This window comes from Martes martes, assembly GCF_963455335.1.
Source record: "Martes martes genome assembly, chromosome: 13".
NCBI classification, from domain to species: domain Eukaryota; kingdom Metazoa; phylum Chordata; class Mammalia; order Carnivora; family Mustelidae; genus Martes; species Martes martes.
In genome coordinates, this window is record NC_137901.1 from 28,494,053 (window position 1) to 28,517,507 (window position 23,455).

Sequence of the window (23,455 nt, forward strand, 5' to 3'; positions counted from 1 at the left end):
TTCTCTCCTCTGGAGAAAAGGCAACAAACAGCCTTCAGGATTCTGTATTTGGGAGTCTGGGAAGGACAGGGATGAGAATAACAGAAATTCTTTGCCAAGATGGAAGTAGCCACAATGCTTTGCGGCAGTCCCCTCTACTCCTCTGAGACGTGCCGACCGTGTTTTCCTGGAACGTGGTGCAGTTTAAGAAAACTCAACAGAAGGTACAAAGGTGAAGAGGAGGCTGCTGGCCTGTGTGTTACTGGTGGTCGGTCTGGGTTTGACCGATGTAACAGCATGGTGAGGCTCTGGTTCAAGGTGGCACAGCAGAAGTGGTTTAGGACACACAAGTTTGGCCCAGACTGTCTGGCTTCAGATCCCAACTCTGCCACATTGAGAGGCTTTGTGACTTTATCTTCTCTGTGCTTGTGAAGTGGGGATGATATTTTTACTGATTTCACAAAGATGTTATAAAGACTAAATGTGATAATACATGTAAAGCTCAGAGAGCACTGTCTGGGCCTCTACTATACTCTGAGTAAGTCCTTGTCATGTGTACACTCGTCCTGTTGAGTCTGACAGGGGCTGGATGGTCTGGAAAATCCAGAAGGATGAGCAACTTAGGAACTCAGGGATTCATGCTAACAAGAAAGTACCTGGGAGAGAACTCGAACTCCTCACCCCGCCCTGCTACTTCCCAGTGTAGGGGCATCTGCTTGTAACGATTGAACACACAGAACATCACAGAGCCAGAGGCTACTGGCAGGGCCCCTTCTCCGGAGATGCGCACAGTTAGGATATCATTCTCCTCAGATAATTCCATGGTCATACCTTCCTAAAAAGCAGCTTCTCCTCACAAAATATTTGGGGTTCTTGCATTAAAAACTTCTGGGAGGGGACTCATGGAGCCCAGGATACCCCTGATGATGCAGGAGCAGAACTGATGGTAAGGCCTGAGGGAAGTGGAGTATGGTTCATTCGAGGATGACAAATTTTCCTCCTATGAACGCTGGACCGTAATTATTTTTATTTTATTTTTTTATTTTTGGACCGTAATTATTTTTAATCCAGGGATGAATACCGGACCTTCTAAGCCTACATTTTGTTCTGAGCCCCCATTTTGATTAATGGTACCCCCATTTCTCCAGTCAGCCAAATATTTCCCAGCTCCACTGATTATGCCTCCATAATTTCTTTCACATTCAACCCCTCCACAACAGCCCTGCCGACCTACATCTCAAATGGACCCATGGCACAGGCTCATTACTGGGTCCCTTCTTCACTTCATCCCAGCCACTATGTATGACATAATTGTCTCCCCTCATGGCACTGGCTCTTCCCCATCCTCAAACCTTCATTGGCTCCACCCTCGGATGGATTATAAAATCTAAACTCTGGGTCCTGATTCAAATGAATCAACTGTAAAATGACATGTTAAGATAATCAGAGAAATCTGAATACGGACTGGGTATCAGAAAGTATTAAGGAATTACTGTTACTTTTGATAGGTGTGATAATGGCATGGTGACTGTGTGTGTGTTTGTGTGTTTTAACCCTTATTTCTTAGAGAAGCTTACTGAAGTAACTATGAGTGGAATAAAATGATGGCTGGAATTTTTTAAAAATACTTCCCCCAAAACTTAAAATTATAATTATATACATGTAAAACTATATTTCTATATCTACAGATACAGATATAGATATACATCTATCTATCTATCTATCTATCTATCTGGGAGTATAGATACAGTAAGATTGGCAAATTGTAACGGTAATTACTACCGAAGCTGGCGCAGCAGTGAGTTGGGAAGCAAGCGTACCATCTCCAGAAAGCTGAGTATCAATGACTTTGTGAACAGGTCATTAAACCACTGGCAGCTTAGAATTGGTCATGGTGGGGATATTTACACCACAGAAATCAGCAAATGCTACAAGCCAGGGCTTTTGTGGCAACAAACCACTTAAGTTGGATGACAGGTAATAGGAGTTGGTTAATAATATGGAGGCTTATTACACCTAATTTGGTATAAAATTGAAAATGTCAATAATAACTCAGTTTTGAAAAATCCAACGACTTCCTCAGACATTGAAGACATTCTGCAACTTGGTTCCAGTCTAATTTGTAACTTTTCTCTCCACTCCAAGTCCCCAGAACATTCCCAAGCATCTCCACCCTTGTTTTGGATTCCATCCCACTTCCCCAGCCCTGGAATGACTTCACCACCTCACTATCAATATCTTGGCCCAGGTACAATGACATCTCTACCTGGAAGACTTCCAATCGTGCTCTATATAGATACATTTTCTCCTTCTCCTGAATTCTGAAATAATTTAACCTGTAGTTCTGTAATGGAAGAAAAAAAAATTGAATTCACTGTGTGTGGCATGCATCACGCTAGGCTGCTTTCACAACATTGTCCCATTTGATCCTTACAACTATCTGTGAGATAAGCGACACAACTTTTTTGTTTGATAAGGAAAACGAGAACTAAAGACATGAGGTAACTGTGCCAGGGTCACAGAGCTGGTATCAGTGGCAGAACATTACAGAATTGACGAATTCTGGGGAAGCGTCTGCACAACAGGGAGCCCCACATAAAGGTCTCCACGGGTGCCTTTGAATAAAATGGCAACTCGGTGACAGAAAGTCATTTTCTCAATACTGAAAAATGTCTTCCTGTGGGTCCTGATATACTTTCTCCTCACCTCCCACTACCATGTACCCTTGGCCATAAGAGCAATGAACACTTGGTAAGTTCCTTAAAAATGGCTACCTTCGGCAGGACAACTATTACACTTGCACCCAGAAGATCCTGTCACAAGGCACACGAGAAGTAAAACTCCATTTTTCCTAAAAGGAGTATGTTCCTCTCCTGTGAGACAATGGGGAGTCTGTAAAGTAGGTGAGAACCAAGTGCTTTAGTGGCCTTTCTCCTCTGGGGGGAGTCTTTTTAAGGTCACTTTCCCAGCACCGAGGCTGGACAGGTGAAACCCTGTGTCTGAGTGTGGGACTCATGCTGTGACAATTTCTTCACCACATTCCCCACCCGGGCTCTTGTAAGTGTGCACACCAGTACCCATGGGCACATTCACATGGACACTGACTGCAAACATTAACAAGGCTTCACATTGGGGCACTTGGGTGGCTCAGTCGGTTAAGCGGTTATCTCTTGGTTTTGCCTCTGGTCATGACCTCAGAGCCCTGGGACTGAGCCCTGCGTCAGGCTCCACACTCAGTGAGGAGTCTGCTTGAGGATTCTATCTCTTTCCCTCTGCCCCTTCCCTCTCCCCTCTCTAATAAATAAATAAATCTTAAAAAAGAAGAAGAAGAAGAAGAAGATCCTGCAGGAGCCAAGAAACAAAGAACTAACTGCCAAGAAGCCTTGGATGGCACCTGGATGGCACCTTGGATGGCACGAGGGCAATGGATTCAGCATTCGCCTCGGATTGCTCCTGGAGATCTCAGCCCGCAAAGGTAATGCAACGTCTAGCAAGGGGTAGTGGTAAACATACAATGCAGCCAACAAGCAGACAAAAATGGCCAGCTGCTAGAAGATTCTTCAGTTGACATGGAAAGCTTGCAAAGAAGGTAACAAAAAACATAAAAACATACAAAATTTGATATCACATTTTACAAAATCCAATGAGATGCATATATATTGATGTACAACAAAGACCGCAAGATTATACCCCAGAGTGTCATTTTCTAGATCTCTGGGGTGAAGTAAGAGGAGATTTTTTTATGTTTTTCTGTACTTCCCAGATTTCTTTTTTTTTTAAGTTATATTTTTTAATAGTGTCCATCACTGCACAGGTTACAAATTTTTTTTTTTTTCCCCAGGGTGAGAACTTTTAAGACCTAGTCTCTTGGCAACTTTCAAATATACAGTATTACTAACTATAGTTGCCAGGCTGTTCTTTAAATCTCTAAGACTTATTTATTTTATAACTGGAAGTTTGTACCTTTTGACTCCCTTCACACATTCCAAAATTTCTACAGTGAATACTTACAGATTTTATACTGGGGGGTGGGGGGCATGGTGATAAAAAAGGAAAGAAGAATGGAGAAGGAAGCATATGATTGGTGGATTTTAGTAACGGGAATAAGATACCTGCTTTTATTCTCATGGGGGGTAGAGAGGGATGATCGCACAAAGGGGATGAGGGTCCTCATTTGCAACCATCCAAAGACAAGAAGAAAAGGAGACTCACTGTGTCTGCTCCTTCAAAAGGCAAAACTAATAAGAGAACAAAAACTAAAGATGTGTTTTGGGTGGGAACCAAATGGAAGAGGAGGACCGGGGGGGGGGGGGTTTAGAGGAGAATTCCAGAAGCTTTTCCACCTGAGTCTTTAAAACTTGCTGAGAATAGCCACCTGTCAGCCCCGGCTTGACTCTGGGAGATGGTTCTCCCCTGTGCAGTGCAGAGGCCAAGTGCACCAGCCCGGGGAGAACACTCACTGCTATTCCACCAGCCTCGGAAGCTCAGCATCTGCCATCAGGCTCGTCCTTGGGAGTAATGTGCCTATTTCCAGGAATGAACATGTGGTCTTTACAAACCAGTAATCATGGACAGAAAGACAGTCACTTCCTTATCCTCCTCTCCTCTCGGTGGATGCAGAAAGTACAGAGACAGAGAGACACAACAGCCTAATGCAAGACAGTTGTCGCTCCACACTTTCAAAGCTGGGGACCGTCAAAGATTCGTGAGGACATTGTGGCTCTTTTCCCTAAGCGGCTGTGGCAGGAACAGGCAGCAAGGAAAAGAAAACCCTTTAGATGCACTTGAGAAGTGTGAATCCTGTGAAAGCTGACAGACCTGACTGCAGTGACCCCGGGGGATGCAGGGGATCCTCAGGGTCTCAGTGAGCTCCCTCCACCTGCCGCCCCACAGAAGTCCGCCACACTTCCTGGAAGGGAATGTGTCCATGAATTACTGTGGACATCAGGATGCATGGGGCTCTGTTTCATCTGAAACTAAAAAGAGGAAAATAACAACAGATGCCAACAATTTGGAGCAGTGGGGCTGAGAGAAGGCAGCCCATACTGGGTGGGTAACAATTTCCTTAACAGTCCTGCTTCTGTTCAGAAAAGCACCCAAAAGGGTCGGTTGACCCGAGACACATCCGGGCCTTTTTGATTTAGGAGTAACACTGGAGAATTAACTTTGATCTGGGCATTACGCTCTGGCCACAAGATTCCCAGGGCTTCCGGCCTCGGGAACATGTATCCTGAGGAGTCAAAAATATGCACTTATGTCTCTGGCCTCAGGGGAATGAAACACAAATGGAATAATGTGGAAAGGTCAGAGAGAAGCAGGGGAGTGAGCTGTCTGCACCAGCTACCGTGGGGTTATCTCTTCCTAGCGTCATGGCCTCAAATGTGATGGACGCACCCCAGCTAGAGCTAACTTTTCCTTCCCTTAACAATTTGCTTTAAATCTAGTATCTAGAAATGTGCCTCAACAGACATGGCAAGAATATGACTACCTCAGAAAGAGTCGATGCCAAAACCATATGCGCACACAGACAAACACACACACAAACACACTCACACACCCCTTCTTCAAACTCAGTCTCTACCATCTGCCTTTTCAAGCCACAAAACACCACACCAGCCTTTTTTTCCTCTTTTTTTGTTATAAATTTTCGGGTGAAAATGAATCTTTAGCTGGGATTCCCCTGCCCGTATGTGTAGCCGTGGATGGGGGTATGGGTCAATGTTGATTTTCTTATGTTTTTTTGTCACGTTCCCTTAGCTCACCTGCAAAATATGGGTCAATGTTAATTTTCTTATGTTTTTTTGTCACGTTCCCTTAGCTCACCTGCAAATTGGTGTGAATAAGTGATTATCAGTTGTCAGCAGTTGCCGGAAGGCTTGCTGGCTATCTATTTTTAAAACCTTGTTGCATCAACAATGGATCAACAGGGGTGGACAGAAGGACACCACACCCTAAACCAGTGCAGGGACTCATCTTTGACTCTCACCCTTGGAGCCCTGTTTTGTTCATTCTCTTTCTCAAACCCCTTACTTTCCACTCTCTGTTTGTGTCCCCAGCTCTCCATGTGATCTGGGGCCATTTCTTACCAGGACCCCGGTCCTCAGTGCCCCTGCAGCATAAGGGGACACATAGGATGTACCCCACATAGGATAGTGAGGGCATGGTGAGCTCTTGGATGTGAAACAGATTTAAAGAAGAAAACATTGCCAAATACACGGAATTCTTGCTGTTACAAAACGACTTGCTTGGTCCCAGAAGGTGTCTGCCATGAGATGGTATCTCCTCAGAGAGGTATGGAACAATGGGAACCTTAGGGCAGGCGCTGGGTTGGAAAGGTGACAGAGAGGTTCATATTGAAAGAGGGACAGGGTCAGTGATGGAGGACCACAGCTGTCTCTCTTGGGTTTACTTCTCTTTGTACGCATGGTCTACCTCCACTGGGGTGTGTGGGGAACACAGGGACCTCTGTGTATCTGCTGTGTATTTGTGTGTCTGTGTGGAAATGCTTATGTGTTCCTGCACTGACAGTAGTCCCCTTCCAAAGACAGGGAGGGTGATTTTCCATCTTTACCAACACCAAGGAAGTCCTCAGTGAGCCCTTGTCTGCTCCCTCCCTTGACCTCCAAACAGCATTCCAGCCAGAGACAATGGGGGCCCATTTCTTCCCTATGATCAGCAAAACACAACCAACTGCCTGTGGGAGACTCTTGGATTAACCTGGTGCCACAGCACCAGTCATTTGCACACAAAGAGTTTGGAAATGTAAGTATACTGTCTCCAAAAAGAGAAATACAGGGAGAAGTCCAGCCCAGCCCCCCATCCCTTGGGTTACCATCTTCCTCTGCTAGGCTGCCACCACCATGCATTAATTACAGCCATCTTGGCCTTCACTCCCCCCCACCCCAACTATAAAATATTGAGAGACAGCAGAAAGAAGTGGTTTTGTTGGCAAAGACAGGAGGGAGAAGCTGGAAGGGGAGGGCAAGCTACCAGGTCATTGTCAAGGTTGACAGTGTCAGACTGTCAGAGAAACTGGAGATCCATTATGGGGGTTTCTGCCCTGGCCCCTGCTTCGTTTGCTCACGACCCAACTATGGGGCATTTCACTCTCCCGAGTTTCACAAAAGCATCAGTGGACTTACCTGTGGCTGAAATCCTTTGAGGTCGCTGGCTGCAAGGTCACTGGCTGTGAGGAGCTGGAAAAGAACAAAGGAGTCTTCCTGAGTGATACTTTTCCAAGTCTGCACACAGTATCCCCAGGACCACTGATCGGCAATGGACTCACCACTGCCCAGATCTGGAGCTCCAGAAGCATCACTGCAAAAGGCAAACGTGTATTTCCGGGCTAGGAAACGAGACTCAACAGCCTTTTCACCTTGTGTCCACCACACCTCTGACTTTATCTCCCTCTGCTGCCCTCTCTCTATGTGCCACCAATTCTACGAATGGTCTTAAATTACAGATCAGGGACTATGTGTGGACTTCAGCAGGTCCATAGGCTCCTGAAATTGTGCACGAATTTATAGATGCATAACATTTCCTTAGGGAGAGGATCCCTGACTTTCTTCCTACTATCAACGTAGTCTGTGACACCAAAGCTAAAGATACAGTCACAGACCATCTCCTTGGGAGGCTGCTTCTTCCTCTTCCTCTCCCTCTTCCCTTTCCCTCTGCTCTATACCTCCCCTTCCTTCTCCTTCTCCTCCTCTTCCTTCTTCTTTTTCTTTTTCTTCTTCAATTGGACCAGTAAAAATAACCCTTCCCTTTGCCCACCGGCATGTAACTCAGTTTCCCTTCATCATATATTACCTTTGATCTTACATACTATTTAGGTGTTCACAGCTTATGCCTCAAACTGTCATGTACAATATTGGAAGATAAGAGTCAGGTTTAGATATTTTCTGTGTCTCTGTGTTTAATCAATATTAAAGGGTCAAGTTCATGTTTTGATATTTTTGCATCCTCTCCAGAAAGCACTAGATAGAAGCATACGATTAATTACTAAAATAATCACATTCTTTATTGTTGCTCAAAAATGCAGGGAAATTGTAGGATCAAGAGAAAAAGGGCAGATGCTTATTTTGATTCAAGGAGTGTGACTGCTAGCTTTGTTAGGCCTGGAGAGCGTTTGCAAAAAATAGGAAAGATTTCATGTTTGCTGTAACAATATTTTGTTTGGTTCAAGAAAGAGAGGGAGTCACACTGGGCTCCAGTGCCTCCAGCCTTCAGGGAAGCTCAACGGGGCTGTTCAGCTTCTTTACATCACTTTGCCAAAAATGATACAGGAAGTGGTGCTAACTCTGGCACAGAGCTGAAATGAGGTGGAGAATGTGCACGCTATACCTTTGTCCTCACGCCCGTCCTGACGGCTAGGCTCCCCAGGCTGCAGGTGCCCCAAGAAGGCGGCATTCGTCCTGACAGCCAGCCAGCCAGGGTGGCCCCTCTGTTTGTTACAAAACAGCCAAGCAACAAGCCATGAGGGCACTTGACTAGTCACTGAGCACCAAACTGAATCATAAGACAGTCCCCGCCTTTAAGGAACTTGCCGTTGGGTCAAAGGACTAGATACGTGTATGTCAGTGTGAGCAGAGGGTAGGAGTAGGGTGGAAGCATCAAACCGTGCGTGCATAGAGCAAGAGAGGTCAGGGGGGTGAGGGTGGGGGGCTGCCGAAAGACGATGCATTTGAACTGAGTCTTGCAAATGGAAAGGCAGCAGGACGAGGCAGTTCAGGTGAGGCAGCTATAGAATCAAGACATGGACAAGGGATGTGCCCATCCTCAACGAGCTCCCTTGGCATCAGCCACGGCACACATTAAGGAGGAAATTAGGAGACACGGAGGGTCAAGGATGGTGGCGGCATCCAGCAGAGTGGTTGCTGCTTCCCATGCTCTCTCTTTTTTAACCTAACAACTGCCACATGAGATAGACAGCAGCTCCACTTTACGGATGGGAAAACTGAGACTTCGTGGAGGATAAATAGCATTTTCTAGGTCACACAGGTAGGACTTGTATTTGGGATTTAAATCCAAAACTGTATTTTCCCAAAGCTCATCCTTTCTCTTCTATACAACGATGCCTCTCGACGATGGCATGCTGGAGATAATTTGTTGGGGTGCCATGTGTAGCAAAAAAGGATGAGTGCTACTTTCTTAGTCAATGAGCCATAGGCAGTAACATAAAGCATGCTGCTATGAATGAGCATTATTTGGCCCTTCTTCCAGACATTCTTTCATTTCACTGGCAATGACCGTCTACTCTTCAGATCTTGACGATGCCGTCTAGGCCTCTAACTTGAGCTGAGCGAAGGGTAGGATGGAGTGGAGAGGAGGAACAGAAAAGTCAGAGGGAGGTTTGAGCATGGGAGTGACCTTTGCAAGGGCAGAGCCACCAACATGTGTTAGCATCTAGGACCAAATGTCGAATTCTCCAGGCCTTGGGAATCCAGCAGGCAGGCATCTTTCTCCCCCACCCCCGCCCCCACCCCTTAACAGAGTTCACCAGATAGAAGGTGTGAGACAGAACATCTACTTCCTCCTAGTTCTGAGACGCTTCATCTGGAAATCAACCACAAGCATGTTCAAGGCATCTCAACATATGCACTCTTCCCTCGTGTCAGCGGTTTTGGGATTGAGAACTTGCCAGATCCATCTGTCTGGATATAGAGACATGGCATCTTTGGTTATTACTTGTTACGTCTCTAGCTCAGCAAAATTAGGATCTATCTATCCTACCTTCCTAGAAGCCTTATAACCTCTTCCCTTCTCTTAAAGGAAACCAGATGCATGCAATTTACTTCTTAATGATTTAAGGGGTCTGTTTTGTGCTGTCATGTGTATTTTTTTATTTCTTCACCTAACAAGACCATGCCCAACAAGACCGTGATTTATATCATATGTAACTTCTGCATTCCTCAAAGTGATGAGGAGTCTAGACAGGTGATTCGGCAATAAATACCTGTTGGCCAAATGACTTAAAAGGAAAGTGGGGAATATTGTCAACCCAGAGGTGAGAGCGAGAATGGCCCAGTTGCTGAGCCTGGAGAGCAGAAGTGTGAGAGGGGGCTTATGACACCCTTCAAGTCGACAAGAGGAAATGGCACTCAGTATCTAGAGCATTTCCTGTATGAAGTAGGCACTCAGATAATTTGAATGAATTAATTAACTTACACGATGAGAGCAAGCTCTTCTCTTGCCGCTGTATTTATGAGTGACTATTGGCATATACTTCAGTGTAGGTGTCAAAGCTTAAACTGAAGGAAAGACAGGATGAAAGAGGAAGAGGTTGAGCAGTGAAGCAACCCACTACCACAGGGAGAGGGGGAGCTCCCCTTCCTGAGGATGAAATAGTACAATGGGCCCAGGGCCGTTTAGATGTGTTAGCTTAGCCAAGGTGGGTTTAGGGAAGGCGGTGATGAGCTGTCAGGTGTGGTTTTCAAGTAACTTCTAGAACTCTTGAATTCCTTACGTTGGGAGATTCTGAACTACTTCCCTCACAGTCTAGCATACACTTCAGGTGTTATCTGACCTGGGAAAGAGCCAAAGGCAAACCTCCTGACCTCCTCCTTCAAGGGTTCCTGAATGAGGGTGTGTGGAAGTCTGCTTCTCCCCAGCACCCAGTGAGGACCCCCTGCCAGCCTGGCTCCTGGCTTCTACCTTTGCTCTAACCAAACATATGAGCTCTTGGGCCAAACACCGACTCCCCTTTACACAGCTGATTATTTCCTAAACGTCTACACCTTCTGCACCCAGGAAGGGGAGAGGGCTGGCCCTTGGCACTGAAGGACCGTGCTCAGATGGGGCTTAGAAATACAGGACGGGAAGTCCTCCTGTATTCTGCAAACGCAGCCCACCTAGATCTGAACCCCCAAAGAGTTTCAGGACCTGAAGGAGACAGTTGAAGTTCTCTGGGTGGATGAGAAAAATCACTGTGTCCCCAGCAGGGTCAGGAGCCACCTCTCCTCGGGAACTGGAGCGAGGGCAGGTCGTCGAGCCCGAGAGCCCCCACCATGTCCACCTCTCCCTCCCTTCAACGGCGGCAGCTCTGCTCTGCTCTTTCACATACACAAATTAATTTGGAGTCAAACGTTCTGTCCCTAGAACAAATTTAAACCTTCCGGACTAAGTTCTTATTTTGCAGAAGTTGATAAGCGACTTCTCAAGATCCCACGGCTAGTTAACCTAGTCATCCCCGGTTGAGGCCTCTAACCTCCAGTCCCTCTGCAGGAACCCCTAACCCCAGACAGAGAGGGCTACCTGCCTGCCTCCATGCTGAAAGTGAGATAACATGTGCGCACAGTACAGGGGAAACTGAGGCCTGGGCAAGAAGACACGAGCGTGTCTCTCCACAAAGCCACTGCCCTGAAAAGCACTGATCCCAGACCCTCCCCAAACCATCCCCCTCCTCGGAGATGGCCTCATTCTATCCCCCTGGAGAAATGCTCCCTGCCCAGAGCAGTCCGGCTATGCAGGGAGCGATCCATGACAGGGAGGCAGAGAGGGAGGAAAATGCAATCTGCATGGCTCTGGGGACTTCAATCAGGCTGAAGTTAATGAAAAGGATCCTGCCTATTCCCAGGACTGCTAAATGTCTGCACCGCTCCCTGCGAGAGGGTTGAGCACGGGTGTTGGGGGAGAAGGGCAGACAGAATTACATTTAAAAGGCAAAGGAAAGAGAAAATTCTTTCATCTCCCTGGTGGAGTGGGCAGTGTTCCTGGGGCCCTGTCTCAGACCATTCTCATTCCTGACACGTCTTGCTGTTCTCTGGAACAGTCCACATTCAAAATATTAGGCTGATGACCCTGCTTTCCATTTTTGAGGAGCTGCAATTTCTCTCTTGGCACAGTTGTTGTGGGGTTTTTTTTGTGTGTGTGTGTCTCCAAGCCTGAGGGGTGGGGGTTAGGGAGCAGAGAGGAGGACCAAGGAAGCTGGTCCTTAAGGCCCTAAGAAGGCAAGAGTCTCTTCACCTCCTGCTTCTACCACCCAGCATTCTGCATTGGGGGGGGGGAATCTCCCTTTGCTTCCCTCACCAAAAGTCACATCCATCTAGCTGCAGTCAGCACCATCTTGTGCCCTCTAGGACTGCCCCTAAAGCAGCTGCCCTTCCCCCAGCTAACTTCTACAGCATCCAATGCTTCCCTCAGAGGAGGAGAGGCGGCGGCTCCCCCACTCCCTATGCCTGCCTGCCCCAGGAACATCATTTCCCCTCTCCTGGCCCCTCACCAAAAGGACACACCTCATCCGGGGAGGGTGCAGCCTAATATATCCCCACCAATCCCCCAGGCTGATCTGGGAAACATGCATCTGGGAATGGGGTCACTGACACAAAAGGGGGGGATATGGGTCACCCTGATCTATCCAGAAAAATCTCAACCTTGCAGACATGCAGCTGGACAAACTGAAGCCTGGTTGCACTGAGGATCCTCTAGGTCATTTGCTCTTCCCCCATAGTTCCTCCCTTGTGGGCCAGAGAGATAAATGATGGCATGGGAGATAGACAGATGGATAGACGATGGGCGGACGGATGCTTGCATGCATGGACGCATGGGCAGGTAGGCAGAGAGATAAAAGAACAGAGCAAAGATGGCTTTGGGGAAATAAATGCTCCATTTTAAAATTATGTTTAAATATACCAACCTTTCATTAAATAAAACATCTACTTAAGGAATGCCTGGGTAGCTCAGTCTGTTAAGCATCTGACTCTTGATTTCGGTGAAGGTCATGATCTCAGGGTCCTGAGATGGAGCCCCATGCTGAACTCTGTGCTACAGCAGGGTGTCTGCTGTAGATTCTCTCTCCCTCTCCTTCTGCCCCTCCCCCCACCCCCCCTTGCTCTCTCTCTCAAAGAAAAATTTTAAAAAGCCCTTTTACTTAACCCCCCTTTACACACACACATTCAACCTGTTCCCCTTTCCTAATTTATAGGAAGTGGATCTTTTTCTCCCTCTTTACTTTGTGAAGTGTCCCCTGCTTCCTCCTTTGTCTGTAGGATGGAAACTGAACCCCATCCCAACCCAGCCCCTCCGCGCACACAATTCAGGACAGCCCTTGTCCTAGCAAGCTGAGACAAACACCCAGGCAAATGTGTGACCGAGAGTGTCAGAAACCAACTAGCCCCACTCTCTAACTTGGCAAAAGGAAACTTAGACTCAGAAGGATTGTGAGTCACCCAATGGATAATCTAGAACAAAACCAACCCTGTGTATGCAGCTGAGAGAAAGTCTCAGATGCCCTCACACGGAGGACCGGGAGACTGTGAGAGTGCTGGGGAGTGCTGCAAGGTGAGTCGTGGTTAAGACAGAAAACAAGGGAAGAAGGTGAAGGTGATTTCCATGAAGCAGTGGGCTCTGGGAGCACCCACCAGCAGTGAGCCCACGGCTCCACGGGGACCACAGAAGAAAACGTGGAAAGTAGAAAAGGGAGGTGAAAAGGAACTGTCAGGTTGCCTCTCCCCATGGGGCCGATAAATGGTGCTGTACAAAAGGCCATTCGTTAGACTCGGAGGAGGAAGACTCATGTCCCAGCCTGGTCCCAGCTCAGCGCATGATGGAGGATCTGTCATGGGCTCACTTCACCTGTCCCGGTCTTCTTTTACTGCCTATAGATGAATGCTATGTTCTCTCTGGCCCTACGCTTCCAGCAGACCAAAGTGTCCTTAGCTTAGGGATGAAAAAGAGATCGAACAGACTGTCTCTAGTTTCTTCCCTCTTCTCTTTCCCAGCAACTCTCCATGCAAGACACATACTTCCACTGTCTGGAAGAATCCCTAATCGGAAGGACGGAAGGAAAGGCGGTAGGATGGTCTTGTACCCCTCTCCACTACTAGGCCGCTGTGCAAACAGGAACTTAGGCAGATGGTCACTCGGACTGCTACGTGGGTTCATCATCCCAGTAAGCCTGCAGTCACCTCCACATTCGAGCTCCAGGTAAACAACCTTACAATTCCGAAAGCATTAGTCCACCTGCCAAGACATTTGGGGTGTGTGGCATAGAAGCCACACAGCTGGCTTCCCACCAGCCTAGGAAGCAAGTAACACACTTAAAGCTGCCATCTTGGTCTGGCCGATGGTCCCTTTACTAAAAGCCCTCAGCCCTCAGCGCTCATGGAATTTTAAAGGTTGAACCTGAAACCACTGACAGTGCCAGCCTTAGCTATGGAATCCCTGCCCAAAGAGCAATAAGGATGACTAATAATAACCGAATATAATGCCAAGCAGGCCTGGTCTTGATTTCTTATTTATTTTTCGTAATGATGGGGTTCTAACATTTACAGGTGAGATCTCTAACAAAATCTCCTAGGTACGCAGCCAAAAGAGCTTACTTCTTCTCCCCCCCCCTTTTTTTTTAATTCCATGCATAACCTTGCACATAGAGCCTATGTTCTAATGGTGGTATGTGTATTTGGTTCTTGTCCAAGTTACAACTATTTGCACTTCTGAGTGGGAATGTCTTTAATCCTTCTTCTTGTAGATCAGAGCTATAACCACAGACACCTAATGACAGAAGAGGACTCTAATGCCCTAATCTAGAACTCCCTGAGACAATGAGTCTTATTTTATGTTACTTCAAACTGGTGAACTTGTAGAAGCTTGTCCCACCTTTTTTGAAATTCCCATTAGAATTGTTTTTAAAAACCCTGTTCCTCAGACCAGGAAAAACAGATGTCGTGGAGACCATTTTGTGTGGCGTTGGGTGGGAAGTTTACAAAGGTCAACCTGGTTTTAAATTGGTGACATGTGACATGGGTGTTCATAGTCCCATTTCTTAAGGCTTTTGGTAAAGCGTAGAGGTTAAGTCATTTCTGAAGGTAACAACCAGTAGAAGGTAGAGCGTCTGTGGAACCTCGTCTGGCTGACTCATGTTCTTTTTCACTCCATCTTAAGGCTCTGAGCCCTGCTCTTTGGGGAATGTGTGTTATCAGAGGTTCCATTGCATCCTCATCTCAAATCAAACCATGCAAAACAAACTTAGAGAACAGTGCTTCTCAAAGCGTACCCCGAGGAGCCCCGGATTCCACAGAAGGGTCTTAGGAACTATGAGCAGGTGAGGGACGGGAGCTGAGGTGGGGTGTTCCAACCCCCCACCCACTTTATCCGGGGCAGCACAACCTCCATTGGTATTTCACATTGGACTTCCACGCTAAGATGATTTAAAGCTTTGTAAGAAAGAAATTTTGAAAACTCCTATCTTAAAAGAGAAGGCCCTTAGATAGGGGAACACACCGTTCACGGTGCTAACAGAACATACCTGGGGAAAAGAGAATTAACCTTTAGAACTCATTTTAAGAACACATTAGACCTCATTTTAGGAACACAGCCTTTAATACTTGCCATGAGTTACTCATCAGGAAAATGTGTTCTCTTCCTTTCTTTATGCTCTCTGCCGGCAGTGATGTCTGCTGTCTTCATCTGAAGTTCCGCAAGCTACATGCTTAAGAAAGCATAACTAATTTACCAGGAAAGGAAGGAGCTAAAGATATGCTGCTTCTCAGAAACACAATCTGGGCTGTAGGTCCTTCCCTTCGAACGAAATGAAGAAATCACATCGCAAGCCTCTGTGGGCTGTTTGCAAAGTCCGTAGAAGGCCAGTAAAGGAGGTTCCCTTCACTGAACATATGCCAGGCGAGGCTGGGTGCTGAGGCAGGGAGGGAATCCACCCTTGTCTCCTTCCTCTCATCATTTGCTCAGTTTCTGCTTAGAACTGACCAGATGATCTGCTCGCTTGGCTCTAAAACTAGTATTAAAGCTTTCAAATGCGTCTCCTTGGCGAATCCCAGGAAATTGATTTACACCCCTAGGCTCACTCGCAGCAGAGAATGGAAAAGTCAGAAGGTGCATGCTTCAGAGAGGGTCTGAGCACTAGAATCAAAAGCTCTTCTCCTCAGCTTGGGGTAGCCAATTTTGCTGAGAATCAGGGTCCCTCGGGCCAAATCTGGAGCAATTAATCACGGTTACAGGTGAGTATCTGAAAGGGAAACCGTCAAGCAGGACCCAGGGATGGCTGAACCTCGGAGATGCGAGCAGCCACAGCTTCTGCAAGCCCCAGGTAAAGTGGAAGGATCGGCTCCAGAAAGCCTACCCTGAGCTCCTGGGAATTATGAGAAATAATTTATTTTTCAAGACCCACTTTTGCCTGTGATTGTACCAAGTAGATGCTCAGCTCTATTATCCCTCCTCATGTTCACGTTACCAATACAGGGCCTTGCTGTTTTCAGCAGTTAACAGCTGAGGAAACTGAGGCTCAACCTGGTTAAATAACTCACAGTTTTGGAGGCAAAAAGTGGCCGAACTGGAATGTGATAATGATGCCGAATCATGACAAGACCAGTTCCCTGCCTGAGGCATCCATGACCCCCTTTGGGCATCCCCGCATAGACTGGTGCCTTCTCTGTTCCTATCATGCCATGTAGGCATCCAGGGACATTAGCATGGACAGCTGTGCCCCAAATGACCTGCCATGCAGGTAGGAGCCAGGCTTCCCACGAACCCTGGGTAGCCTCACAGCACAGGCATCTAAGGTAATGTCCTACTGTCTTTTTTTTTTTTTTTTTAAGATTTTATTTATTTATCTGACAGACAGAGATCACAAATAGGCAGAGAGGCAGGCAGAGAGAGAGGAGGAAGCAGGCTCCCTGCTGAGCAGAGAGCCCGATGCGGGGCTGGATCCCAGGACCCTGGGATCATGACCTGAGCCGAAGGCAGAGGCTTTAACCCACTGAGCCACCCAGGCGCCCCAATGTCCTACTGTCTTGATCTTCCCCTCAAATGTCTCTGAACTCAAGATGACATTTTCAAAGGAGATTTTTGTTCATGAATTCTGTCTCAGCAAGGACTCACTAGAGTCTGCCCTGTACACTTAGACCGCCACAAACACCATTACTTATCACGTGTATCCTCTCTTCCTAACCAAGCTTATACCCTCTCCCCACTCCCTCCTTTCTCTCCTCCTTTTCTTCTCCCTTTCCAGCTAATAAGGGCATGCCAGGATCCAGGCACCATCACAGATGCTGGGAATCCCCATAAACTCATCAATGCTTTCCAGGGATCAGTTCCTATCATCAGCTCCTTCTCAAGAACCTCATGACTATGTCCATTTTACAAATGAGAGAGCAGAAACTTAGCCATGTGAAATAACTTATTTAAAGTTGCAAGACAGTAATCGACAGATCTGGAGAGTCTGCTCAATTCCATTTGAGACTACTCCATAAGTGTGGTACTGCCAACAGTCTAGATGCTGTCATGGGTCACCTCCTGCCACTTAGAAAAGATCTCTGTCTTTTAGGGATGCCAACTAAGACAGAAGGAGGCAGGTGTTTATGGAGGAAAAAAAAAAAAAAGGTAACTTCTCAGTAATGAGAAGGGGATAGTTGCATTCCAAGGAAGAATAATATCATCATGGTCACATAGATAGGCACTTTCAATAACACACAAAAATGGGAAATCCCAAGTATTTCATCTCTGCTAGGCATGAAGCACGGCTTATATCCTCCTTGAATGCAGCAGAGCATGAGGACCAGGAGGAAGAAGTCGTCCGGGCAGTTTTGCATCTGACAGAATGATGGAGCTGGACAGCAGCAGGTACAATCTTCAGGGGAGACAGACAACCATCTTTTTCGAAGATAAGAGAAGTGAAACCAGAGTTCTTCCTCTCATTTGCAAGAAACAACCTTCACCAACTAAAATTTGAAAGACAGTCTTTGTTTACCAAATACCTCTGCTTACAGTTTTCATCAGAAAGATGAGTTTTTTGTTTTTTGTTTTTAGTATACATGCTGCTGAAGTGAGCACTACTTAAGTATTTTTAAAGAAGATCTGGTTATTTGCTTCTTCACTTTACCTAAGCAAGTGAAACATGCCCGTTTATATGCTTTGCTTTTGGTGGAAATGACAAGCTCTTCGAGCTGCCGTCTGAAACCTGTTTGCACAACCAGTGTGCAATCTCTTTCACAAATGCCCCTGCTTTTGCATTAGTGTTACAGGCCCTAAGAGTGCTGAGTCCTCATTTGGTTCTACCACTCCCTGGGATAGGAGTTCTCGGAGGATGGAGATACCTGGCTGTTTCCAGAGTGGTTCTTCACCATTGGCCATATGCCAATATGGCCAGGGTCTGCCTACAGGGTCTGCCACAGCTTCTAAAGATGACCCCTGATATATTTAGCTAGCAGAACATCTTCAGAAAATAAGACTTGAATCCCTAGCATGACGACCTTGAAGGAGGCATGGTTCCGTGGCATATGTGAACCCTGGTACTTTGGTAAAAATCAGTCCCTCTTGTATTTTATACAGGACTTTTGCAAATGTTTGGCTGTTTCCTGGGGGGGGTGCATGTGTCTGTTTGTGTTTTGTGCAGTCCTACATTGACTATGCTTTGCTAAAAAAATGGCCCCTTGGGATTTCACTCTCAAGAATAAGAAGACTGTTTGACAGAGGTGTTTGGAAAATGGAGGTCTCCCCTTTGTCGAAGCGGCTCTGGCAAACGTGGATTCTATCTGCAAATAAGGTATCCTTTAAATTGTTCTCCCCCAAGTCTCATGGGTGCCTGATTCCCAACCCACCCATTTTGGGACAAACTTGCCCCTAATTTCTGGCTGGCTCGGTTGGAGATACCTCTCTACACGTTGCCCCCTGAGAATGAACAAAACGAATGAACAACACAGATGCTGCCTCAGTGGGACTGGACGTGGCTGCTAACTCAGTCTGAGACCCTTAGTAATCTTACGCCCAAGCCACGTATTTATAGCACAAACACAAAGGGCCTACCACAGGGACTGGCGACGCTCACTTCTGCAGCCATATTTGGCAATTCATAGGTAGTGTGACCCCAGGCAAGTCACATCTCCACCTGGTTCTCAGCCCTCCCTGCCTCTGACCTGAGGAGCTCTCCCAGCCTGTGAGTAGGAGAAAAGCTGTGGTGAGCTGACCACTCACCCCGGCCATTATCCGGCTTCATACATACTATCTATCACTATCTATCACCCTTCAGGGTGGGATATCACAGAAAATGGTAGAGCAGTTGGATGATAAGAAGTAGGGCTCCTGGCAGCACTGAAGAAGGAGTTAGTGAAGCCTAAGTGTGTCTTTAGAAGAATGTATGCCTTCCATCCCTCACTGGTCTTTCAGACAGTAACCAGTCTCTTGGTTCTCTCCACATCCCTTCCTACTTAAGCCTGGTTTCAGGGAAGTATCCACTATCAATCAGTTGTGTCGTAATCACCATGTGACTATGCTCAGGATAGCTATTGGCTGTGTTTCACTTTTAATCAGGCAAGAAAAATTGGAGTCTGCATGTCTTTGGATAAAAAGAAATTCCAGATCTAAGGAATTTGAGAGAGGTGCAGCATTTGGAGGGCAGAGGACCCGTTGGGACATGGGAACTCTATGAAGCAAGGATGACTCCGGGGCAGACGAGGGACAAGAGGGGAGGGAGGCCACAACTCGCTCTGCCCAGCTGCTCATCCCTGTAAAGCTATAGCAAAGGCTGAGTCATGTCAACGCCAGGGCCCCGTCTCTCCAGTCACCCTACAGCTTTCCTTGACCTCATGAGATATTAACAGGAATCTCAATTCTAAGACTCACAGCTTCTTTCCACATAAAATGTAAGAGTTTGACAGCAGGGCTGTCTTTTAATTATTGACTCTGTAATCGACTAGGTGAGACATGGCTGGTATTTTTCATAGCCCAGCCCAGGGAACATTGCCCTATTTCAACATATAAAGTGTTTTTATTATAACAAGAAGGAAGCACGAGGTGGATAAAATACTTTTACTCCCTAGACCTAAAAACGTTTCAAAGGATGATCTCGCTTAATCATCCCAACAGCAAAACAAAACAGAGAGGGATAGAAACCATCCTGCTTGTTTGACAGATGGAGGAAATGAGGCAAAAAAATTGGTCAGTGATTTGCCCAGGGCCATGTTCTTGGCTGTAGAAGTCTTCGTGTGGAAGGGATCTTGGGGCGTGAGTATCCAGACCTCCCTCCAAAGCAGGAATCCCCTTCTCGAATTTCTCCGACAGATGGACACCCAGCTTGAACACTTCAGAGGAAGTGGCGTTGCTATTTTCGTGCCACAGCAAGGGCCTAGAGCACGCTCTACCTTTATTCTGTTGAAATATGCCTCACAGAAACTCAGCCCCAGAGTCCCAAGAACAGAAACTAACGGCTTGTTGTTTTTAAAACCATCATGATCTTCCTGTCAGGCAGAGAATGTGAACCCCATTTTACAGATGAGGAAACAGACGGACTAATCGACTTACTCCAGGCTGCACATCCTAAGTTAGAGCCAGACACCAAACCAAAGGAGTTTAGCCTCCTCTCCTTTCTCCTGCATTCTCCAGCTTTGCACACGTACACACGCTCCAGTATGCTCAGTCCTCCAGCCATGAGCCGTCCTGGATGCTTCTGGTTCCAGGTATCAGACCTGTACATCTCCAGGTGGAATGTCCCAAGTGCTTCCAACTCTCCTTCTCTGTATATGGTTCCCAGTGTCATTGCCATGTAGCTTATAAATGCCCCCTCTGCACCCCATATCAGAGGGAGGAGTAATTGTTACCCATCAGTCTTGTGCTGACAAATCTTTAATAACTGACTCTCGGAAGGTAGCAAAACCCGAGTGTAAGGCATTTGCCAATTAACTCCCATAGTGTAAGCTCTCCTGCTGTTTTAAGCTACCGACCTGAAGAGACTGATTGCAGAGCTGGGAACACATGTCCCCAGGTGGCTCGTGCCACCGTGAGCTGGTTCCATCTAGCACACCCCTGCTGCACTCATGGGCCTACCTGCTAAAGACCACTGACAGCTGGACTGGAACCCAGGCCAGGTGACTTGCATGGAATGACACAGCCCAACAAGCTTAGGAATTAATATGTCCTCTGTGTAAATTTCGCTGAGCAGCAGGCTCGGCTACTAAAAGGAATAAATGTGAAAGATGTCAATATTCATCCAATAAATTCATGCTATAAATATTTATTTTTCTAGGAACTGGGGCCATAATAATGACAATAAAAAACCCAAGTCCTTGCTTTCAATGAGACAGACGATAAAGTAAAATGGTAACAATAGGAATACTAATAATGATGTAAGCTGTCGATTTTACTAAAAGATGAAAAAGAAGAAAGGCCACGGGGAATGGAAAAGTAGGGATAAAGTAAGAAAGTGAGCCATGGGCTGTTTGGGAGAAGAGCAGTCCAAACAGAGGAAACATAGGGGCACCTGGGTGGCTCAGTGGGTTAAGCCTCTGCCTTTGGCTCAAGTCATGATCTCAGGGTCCTGGGATCGAGCCCTGCATCAGGCTCTCTGCTCAGCGGGGAGCCTCTTTCCCCTCTCTCTCTTCTCTGCCTCTCTGCCTACTTGTAATCTCTCTCTGTCAAATAAGTAAACAAAAAATAAAAAATAAAAAAAATCTTCGAATACAGGAAACATGATGTGGACAGTTACTGACACGAACGTGTGCTCCCCGTCCTGGCAGAACAGCAAGGAGGCCGGTGTAGCTAGAGCAGAGCAGGCAGGGGGAACAGTGGTTAGCAGTGAGCGTTGAGTCGAGCTACAGAGCCCTTAAGTATTAATCCCAATGTTTAGGACACAGTACCTTACTCTAAATGGCATGAGCAAGTGACTGGAGAAGCCCAGACACTGGACAAGGTCTGAGTTCCCCAGGAAGCTGTTCCCTTGGCTGCTGCGTGGAGAACAGGCTCCAGTATTTGCTGTTGGGTTAGCCATGGAGTTCGAGGGAGAGACACAAGTGAAGGATGATGCCAAGGGATTTGACCTAAGAAGTTGGAAGAATGGAACAACCATTGGTTAAGACTGGAATGACTGGGGGTGGGTGGTGGCGAGGGAAGGGTTGGCAGTGCGGGAGCATCCTGGTGTGGTTGGGAACTGAGAGCTTTGACACAGAACAGGAAGCACATGGGGGCTTGGTGGACTGATGAGCACCCTGTCCTGGAAGGTTAGGTATGCTGAGGGTATCCTGGGCGAGGAGTTTGGGGCTCATCCATGTGGAGGCTGTGTGAGAAATCCACACTATGAGAAATGCCAGATGAACCTGAGGCAATGCCAGCTAAATGCAGTCAACGCTCCGAATCAGAGAACTGTGGAAATGGCACTTGGGGGAGACGGGACGTCAGGCTCAGAGGCCTCAAGCGGGAGAATGGCTTGCAAATTGGAATGGCCCCTACCATCTATAATGGGAGAAGAAACTAGACTGAGGTTAGGGCTCCTGAATTCGAAGCCGGAGCCTGGCATTACTTAGTGCGATGACCTTGTTCCGGTCACATCCCTAGAGCTCAGTGCATTCAATTGGGAAGTGGGAATGCAGGTGAGACAGGGTATCCTGCAAAGTAACAGATGCCTGACGGTCGGCCAGGGTCAAGTTCAGCTAAAAGCTCTTCCCAGAAGCTTACAGCCGAGCCCCTGTTTTCTTGCCCCTGAAGAGCGGGTAACATCCGGAACCTCCCAGGGATGTGGGCGATAAAACAATGGCCGTCAGCAGCACAGGGAGGCTGAGCTTCTGAAAGGTGGGTGGCCTCCCTCTTCCTGAGGTCTGTCAGGGGTGTGATGAGGCTCAACCTGGATCACTTCAGTGGGAGAATGGGGAGAGCATCCTGTGCCACATCACCAGACGGGATGGCTGGCAATGAGCTTTATACTCCTTCCTCTCCCCTACCTGCTCTCAAGCCTGTGACCTTCCAGAATCCTTTCACGTGGGAGGGTTGTGGGCGACGTGGAGGGGTTTGGCCATGGCTCTGCTGTGGTTAGGTTTTACGTGGCCACCTCAGCATGAGGTTGACTGTGTGCCTCCCTGGGCGGAGGGCAAGAGTGGGTAAGAGGTGAATGGAAATGCTGCCTCTTCTGTGGAAGATTTTATTAGAAACAGGGGATTCCCCATGACTATTTCAAACTCTTTTGGCCCAACATGAAATGCCCCAAGGTCAAATTTATTAGTGTATCTCACAGCCCTGAGAACTCTTGGCTTTGGTGCCGAATCCCTCTTATCTCCCTTCCCTCCCTTGAGCCTTGTGATGTAGCCAAAGCAGCTGTTCGTACCCCATCAGCCCCAGAGTGGGTCAATCTCATACAAAAGCAGACACACGCAGGCGCTCGCTGCCTTCATGGGGCCGTCATCAGGAACTAGATGTACTCGGGACATTCTCCAGTGAGGGGAAAGAGGAACCGAGAGATGATTACATGGCAGGAGGACCAAGCCTGGGCTGGGCCCCACAGATCCAGAACAGGTACACATAGGCACCCAAAGAAAGGTCTGAATTTTACCTGTCTGAATTTCAGCTTCCTTATTTCGGAAAGAGGACCCCACGTCCCTGGCTAGCTCACAGGATTTGTGGGAAAATAGAATGGGGGAGAATGAATGTCCATTGCTGTCCATCCTGTTCTACACATGAAGGGTACTACTGAGGACATCAGTATTTCTGATGTCAGAAATCATACTGTGTCTTTCGTTCGGCCCTCAGCAGACAGGCTTTACAG

The 23,455-nt window shown here is 47.2% G+C and overlaps 1 protein-coding gene across 1 annotated transcript in view; it reads right to left on the reverse strand.

Annotated features, from left to right (window-relative positions):
• SETBP1 (SET binding protein 1) overlaps positions 1 to 23,455 on the reverse strand; it is a 339,735-nt gene that overhangs the window by 169,144 nt on the left and 147,136 nt on the right. Inside the window, exon 2 of the mRNA XM_080821519.1 lies at positions 7,122 to 7,175. Within this exon, the coding sequence (XP_080677645.1) occupies positions 7,122 to 7,175 (54 nt within the window). The remainder of the gene's footprint in view (positions 1 to 7,121; positions 7,176 to 23,455) is intronic.